Source organism: Solanum stenotomum, chromosome 7 (genome assembly GCF_019186545.1).
Source record: "Solanum stenotomum isolate F172 chromosome 7, ASM1918654v1, whole genome shotgun sequence".
Lineage (NCBI taxonomy): Eukaryota > Viridiplantae > Streptophyta > Magnoliopsida > Solanales > Solanaceae > Solanum > Solanum stenotomum.
Window position 1 is genome coordinate 54767958 of NC_064288.1, and position 7803 is coordinate 54775760.

General features: G+C 30.1%; 1 protein-coding gene across 3 annotated transcripts in view; it reads right to left on the minus strand.

Annotated features, from left to right (window-relative positions):
- Positions 1–7565, minus strand: part of LOC125871188 (fatty acyl-CoA reductase 2, chloroplastic-like) — a 13072-nt gene extending 5507 nt beyond the window's left edge. The window contains exons 1-8 of one of the 3 annotated variants that reach the window (XM_049551782.1): positions 7466–7565; positions 6446–6645; positions 6234–6334; positions 5358–5571; positions 5126–5287; positions 4569–4650; positions 3466–3851; positions 2899–3201 (exon numbers count right to left, since the gene is read on the minus strand). In XM_049551782.1, coding sequence (XP_049407739.1) covers positions 3039–3201; positions 3466–3851; positions 4569–4650; positions 5126–5287; positions 5358–5571; positions 6234–6334; positions 6446–6645; positions 7466–7555 — 1398 coding nt within the window. In that variant the 5' untranslated portion in view covers positions 7556–7565 and the 3' untranslated portion in view covers positions 2899–3038. Of the gene's footprint in view, positions 1–2898; positions 3202–3465; positions 3852–4568; positions 4651–5125; positions 5288–5357; positions 5572–5838; positions 6053–6233; positions 6335–6445; positions 6646–7465 lie in introns of those variants that run through there. The other 2 variants (XM_049551783.1, XM_049551784.1) reach the window with 2 other exon arrangements.
- Between the last annotated feature and the right edge of the window lie 238 nt (positions 7566–7803).

The window sequence follows — 7803 nt, forward strand, 5'->3', positions numbered from 1 at the left end:
GGAGGAGCATTGACTGAGTGGATGGGGGCGCTACTCCCATAAACTCCTAAGATCTCAGTGTCAGCAGTTGGTGTAGTTTCCTTGCGAACACAAGGAGGGGAAGGGGCAGGGGAAGATTGAGAGGAGATTGGAAAGGGGGGGAGGAGGAGGGGGCACATTCTTAGCATGAGAGTTGGCCATTAGGAGAGAGAAAAAAATAATAATAGAAAAAGCAAATGAAAGAGAGAAATGGGGATTTGGTGAAATAAAAGACTTAGAGAAGGATTATATATATAGTGTGAAAGGTAGAGAAAAACTTAACATTTTAATTTTTTCATTTCCCACCAATAGTATTGGTTCATATAGGGCTTTTATGGAATGACCATGTCTAGTTTTATGTATATATGTTGACCACATCTTTAATTTATTTTCTCGTGAGATTTGTTTAATTTAAATTCTTTCTTCCTAATTAAAATTTTATGTTTTCTTTGAAAATGTTGAAGCTTGTGACAATGTCATTTAAAATTATGTTTGAATGATTAAATAGCACATATTTTTAATTAATTAATTAATAATGTTTTCAACTCACACATCTCTCACTTGTGGCCTGATTCGTTTTGGAGATAGAAAGATTTCAACATAGTTATAATGTTTGCCATCTCTAATACCATGTTGAAAAGTTTGGGTGCTTCGAGTCTTCTCCCCCCTTCTAGGAAGGCAAAGGTTTAGGAGTGAATTATTCATAACCTTCAGCTAAACTCATGATAAAAAGTACTGGAATTAGCACAAATATATTGGAGAGCAGTGGCGTAGGCAGAAAATTCACGAAGGGTGTCCAAAATAAAGCCAACATAGAAAACAAATGTGGCCATGGGGAATTGAACCTCAATGGCAAACAAACTTCTTCACACTATTGCCACTAAGCTACCACTCTATAGACAACAAAGTATTTCGTTTTTAATTTAATTAACCGTTTTACAGCATACGACATTAAACAAAATATACAAAACATAGATGCAGTGATTCCAACTTGGGTATTGTGTATATATTGGACACACTTTTGCCACTGAGCAACGACTCATTGTTGTTGTTTAGGGTGTTCAAAATGCTTAATATATCAAATATAAAGTAGTATATAGCGCGACACCAGTACTAAGAGGGCTAATTTACTGTATAAAAAGCAAGCTCAAGAAGGTTATTCTAGAAACATATCACTAGGAATGATGAAAACGATACTTAGGGAATGGAAAATACTATGGGAGATACTAGACATAGTGGAAGAAGCAAGACAAATGGTGGAACAAAACAGCTTCAAAGTTCAGCATGCATGCCGGGAAGGAAATCAGCTAGTAGATGTCATTGCTAATAGTGCCTACAGTAAGTCGATGGTACATAAATACAAGCAGTTTGAACAACTACCAACTAATTGCAAAAGAATTCTAAACATGGACAAAGCACAAATCGCAAGTTTGAGAATCAAGACAAGAAAGATAAAAAACATAAACAGCCAGTATGGACCACAGTTACATTAATCAAAATGTGGTGAGTCTCGCAAGATTTTATATGTACACCTCAAGTTTTTTCCAATACTAGTGCTTAAAATCGGCGAGAAATAAAGAGCTACCTGCTTACAAAAGAGGAAATCGGCAAAAGTCGAGGACTATATATCCAAAACACATCGTCCATTGTCATAGAGAGAAACATCGAGAGAATCATATTTGGATCCACAGCTAGCAACGGTGTTAGCTCCAGAAATCAGAACATACTAAACCAAGATAAATGAGAGATTAGAAACATAAAGGAGGAGGAAGATAATTGAGGAGGAGCAGTACCTATTGAAGTTGTTGAAGATGTGTAGTGGTACACCGCCATGGTTGAATGATGATGATCTAAAGGAGACAAAAGAGAATCATGAAGGGGGCGCAGGAAAGAATATGAAAGAGGAGGATTTGGAAACAAATGTTAGGGAAAGTGTTAAAAATAGGGTGAGAAACAAAAAGGGTATTGATATATTTGGGCTAACTTTCCTTTTTAAAGTTGGGCCAGGCAGACATGTATTTTTTATATTTAAGATTGAAAACGAGCTTCGGGCTCAAATTTGATTTAAAAATAGTAATATTTGACCTATATATATCTTGTAATTTTTCGGCGAAGGGTGTCCAATCCATAGCTCCGGCCCTGTTGAAGTGATCAAGTTTAAGCAATTAATTAACAATGCAAACAAAAATTAGAGTACTATTAAAAATAGCTCAACACAATAATTATCGACTATTGGAGATTGGAATGTTAGTAATTTCTATTTTGTGCACTCACATATTAATATATTATATGTAGATATGCTATTAATAAAGTAGTCCATTGTATGATCTAATAAAGTATTAAAGTTTGGAGCCTTAAAAGTAATTTTCTATTCATATGAGTTTATTTTTGTAACACCTTGGAATTTGAAAGAGCTAAAATTAGAAAGAACTAAATTGGAAATAGCATAATCTAAAATATTGCAAGTTATGCTTAAGTTATTAGTTTTGAGTCAACTTCAAACGACCATAACTTTCAGTACAGGATGAGCTAGGTGGCCCATAAGATATCAAATGAAAGTGAACACTTGTTTTTTTGGCCTACTTGGAGTATATAATTGTTAATTAGCACAAATTTATAGGTGTGATGAAATCAAGTTTATGCAATTAATTAATAATGTTAACAAAAATTAGAGTAGAAGATTCATAACAACCTGTAACAGCCCACTACTCTTCTGTTTAATAATAAGTGTTATCTTAATTCATTTTATGTTCATTATTGTATACAAGACTAAAGATTGACCTTAAAATTTTAATTTCAAACCCTAGAATGAAATAGCATTATACTCTCAGAAAATTAAAATCTAAACTAATCCTACAGAATAAAATAGGAATCAGTGGCAACAATCTCTTTTTATTAAACAACAAGCAAGTACACCCAATACTATTACAATCAGAAATGAAATATAATCTTGAATAATTAAATGTTTATCACACAAAGCACAAAAAAATACTCTTAATTAATTGTTCCAATATTAATAATTAATTTACCCTTTTTCCTTCTAGTACATATTTTTGTACACCAGGAATATGGGTATTTTCAATATAATTTTTCCAATTAATTTTTGTCACATCAATTTCAAAGCTTCTTTTTTCTTCTTCAGACATGTCTCCCATTAGCTTTCGTACATTGCCATTGTCAAACCTATCAAAAGAAAAGAAAAGAAAAATTATTTATGAAATAATCAGATCTTAATACGAATACTGAACATCGAGTAAAAGTTAAAAAGATAATTTTTTTAGTAATTACACATCCATTTCTCATGATATTTTAGTAATGACATATTCTTTCTGTCTTAATTCATTTATGTCACTATAAAACATTTCATTTAGGAAATATCAGAGTCATGTATTGATCGTATCGTAAACATTATACATTCAAAAATAATAAACTAAATATCACACGTACCAGCCTTTGTAGAACAAGTAAGGTTCATAAAGCTTGCTGAAATTCTTCAAATATTCCACCTTCTTTTTAATTAAACGTATTTGGATCTTTGTAAGCTCTTTTCCATCTTGTACTTCATGTTGCTTGGATAATACCTTCCAAATATAATTTTCAAAATCTGATATTTTGTCAAAAAATCTCATTTTTTTAACCTCATATTTATCTCCTTTTGAATTAACAAAAGGAAATAATTGGAAACAATCATAGGAATAGTCAAAAATTTGAGAAAATGTGACAGGATTTATAGATGATGATGCCACATGATAAACATTTAGTTGTGGATTTTGCAAATTTCCATGTTTTGCCATAGCAGCCATTGTTGTATTTACAACCACATCAACAGGAACCTATATCAAGTGAATACAAGTCAGAAATATGACGTAGGTTGACTAGATATGAAGTTTTAGTAATAAATAAATAAATTATTCAATAAATAATATATAAAATCTGTAATAACATAAATTTTTTAAATGAGATGATTACACATTTTTATATGATATATATTAAATTAAGTAATATTGGTCTAGAGTTCGAGTTTACGTGTTTGGCCTATATGAACGAGAATCAAGTCGGGATGTGGGGGTGGGGGGTGGGGGGGCATATGTGTACGTATATCAAAGATTATTAATTGAGATAGTCACACATTTGAACATTGTATAACAGTAGGTAATACTGGTCCCTGAGTGCGATCTCACGCGCTCCTAATTATTTCCATGTGTTTGGCTCTTAAGAAGGAATTAAGTCAGGACATGAGAGCATGTTAAAGATATAATCATTAAATAAAATGGGCTCTCTCTAATATCTTAAATTTTTAAATGAAAGGGTCACTCATTTCAACATTGTATCAAAGTATGTAGTATTGGTCTAAGGTTCGAGTTGAACAATCACATCATGTATTTGGGCCATAAAAAGGAATCAGGTAATTGAATTGTAATACGAATTAATAATTAAATAAATAAACTTTATTTTCTTTAACATCTTAAATATTAAAGTAAAATGGCCACATACATTAACAATAATGGACGCAATTATAAATATTAAATATATTGAAAAAGTATACTTACCAAATCAATAAGACACTCAGGATCAGCAAGAAGGGCAGGGAGGTCACCCTTTCGATAGAAAAAGACTAATGGATCGATTACCCTAATTACGACAAAAAGATAATTTGAAAAATCAAAAACATAAATATTTTTGCTAATTTTTTTTATAAATAAGCAGAATTCATCGATAATTTTTTAAATTTGTCAATAAATTTAATTTAGATATTCGAATTACTATATCTTTTGATGGTGCACATGATCGAGTGTTTCTATTTGCCACTTAAAATATGTCAACTCCAATCTCTTTATCATACGCAACAGCCTCAATAACTTGTAAAATCTCAAGTATGTTTCAATTAAAGGAGATGATATATTTTATATAATTAACTTATCTACATACGTATTAGCGCTTGTGAACACATACAAATTTTTTTCTTTAACTGTCAAAAGTGTCTAATATGAATATTTTATCATGTATTCAAGTGTTCAATCAAAACATACTATAGTTCGAATATCCAAATAAAACTTAACAAATTTAAGGGATCGTCGATGTATCAAAAAGAAGAAAAAAATAATACCTGAATCCTTGTATCCATCCAGGAAAAGGTTCTTTATAGCTACTTGTTATTCCAGAGGGACGAATAATAAGTATTGGAATTTCATCTCTTATATTATTTATCATCATTTCACCAATTGCCTTTGTAAATGAATATGTATCTTGCCATCCATATAACTTTGCCCTATTTACTCAACAAACATTAATTAATTTTAATAATATTATATTTATATAAAGAGAGAAAAATTAAATACCTCTCAAGTCCAAAATCCTTCATTATTTGTTCCAAGCCAATATTATTTGTAATATTGTTCTTCAACTTTGAAATCAAATTCATTTCATTGTGAGCATCCAATGATGGACAATTAGTATAAGGAGAAATTGAAGTGATTTTTTCCTTTGTTATGCTTTCTCCCATTGTAAAAGGCTTCTCCAATATTAATCCTTCTCTTTCTCCATTGGCAAATGCTTTAAACAAAATAAATAAATAAATTCAATATTGTACTAAGAAAAATTATTTGTTGTTATAAGTCAACTTAACATGATAGTATAAAAATCTATATACAGACAATGCATATATAAAACTCTTTTAAAAAAAATATAAGATTCATATATAAATATATATAACTTAAACTCAATCAGGTCATACCGGTAGAATAATGCANATATATATATATATATATATATATATATATATATAATTTATTTTATATAAAGAGAGAAAAAATTAAATACCTCTCAAGTCCAAAATCCTTCATTATTTGTTCCAAGCCAATATTATTTGTAATATTGTTCTTCAACTTTGAAATCAAGTCAATTTCATTGTGAGCATCCAATGATGGAAAATTAGTATAAGGAGAAATTGAAGTGATTTTTTCCTTTGTTATGCTTTCTCCCATAGTAAAAGGCTTCTCCAATATTAACCCTTCTCTTTCTCCATTGGCAAATGCTTTAAATAAAATAAATAAATTAATTCAGTATTGTACTAAGAAAATTTATCTGTTATTGTAAGTCAACTTAACATGATAGTATAAAAATCTATACACAGACAATGCATATATAAAACTCTTTTTAAAAAATATAAGATTCATATTGTAAATATATATAACTTAAACTCGATCAGATCATACCAGTGGAATAATGCATAAGAAGTTTAAGTTTCTTGCATTTCTTTGCAAACATCATGAGTTGATATGGACCATTCACATTAGCATCAAGAGCTAAATCATACCTAGAAACATAATTAAAACCAAAATAAAAATTTTAAAAAAACTGCTAATTAAATTGTGTATATATACTATAGTTGATAATTATTTATTTTTATTAAAGAGAGAGAATTAACCTCTCATCAAATGTAGTGATGGCTGCAGAGTCAACAATCAAATCAATTTCTTGAGCAATTTTGTCACTAGTAATAATATCCATACCAAGATTTGGCTCATATATATTTCCAACTATAGGCATCAATTTGTCCAATATGAATGACTTGTAATATTCACCATGCATTTCTTCTAGGCATTTGAATAATTCTGACTCCATAATCTGAATTTTAAACAAAATCAAGGTGTAAATAGTTTACTACGGGTGTCAAAAATGAACCCAAACATAGGTAACCCGCCTAGAATTTTAAGGGTTGGGCTTAAGATAATTTGAATTGGGTGCAATATCAACCCATTCAAGCCTAACCCATTTTACCCATTTAGAGAATCCTCAATTGAGCCCAATTCAGTCTCTAATTTCAACCCGTTTTAAAACTCTTTACTAAGATATGTTCCTATATTAAAGGTATGAATTATTATCTATTTAACATCTTTAGAATTTATCTATCCATTTGTTACTTTTTTAAAAAACATTATTGAGCGGAAATTCGAATTGTGATTATAAAAGTTAAATATCACTATGTTAAAATTATTGAGATTAATCGGGTCAAATTGGGCGGGTCAAGACCCAACCCGTTTTTTAGCCCATTTGAGCCCAAAAGTAAACTTGGGCAGGTCAAGACCCAACCCGATTTCTATCTCAACCCATTTTAATATCTCCAATTTCAACTCAACCCGCCCATTTGACACCCCTATAGTTTCCTTACATTATCAGCTAGTCAGTGACGAAGTTTGAATTTTCAATAAGAAAAGTCAAAATACTCCTTCTGTATGTCTCAATTACCATGTTTTGTTTTTCGAAGGATCACAACAATTAAGTGATTAACTATATATATGCATTGTAATTTTTTTTGGCAAAAGTATGTCAATTGACACTTATTGGATAAAGGAGGCTCCAGATTAGGTATATACCATCGTCAAAGGATGGTCAATTGAAAATCTTTCGTCAATAAATTTATAGAAGAAAGAATTGTTAAACATACTTCAATTTTTAATCTGTGAAATGCAGCTTCCTTATCCTTTGCCCTGATGAGCAAATAGATCTTGTTTACCTTTGGTGTTGTTCTCAACATTTTTTCAATCAAAGCTGCAAAAAAAAAGTAAAAAAAAAAATATATCATGTTATTGGAAAATGTCTAGAGAAAAGGGTTGAATTTGTCTTTGAACTATGTCAAATATATATATAATATAGTATAAGTATATACCTGACACCTCGCAAATATTTACACAATCAGATCATTTCTTAGGTAATTATGTATAAATCTCTTAACAATAATAGAAATTAATGATAACTGACATGCTACTCTTTTGTCCCATTTTA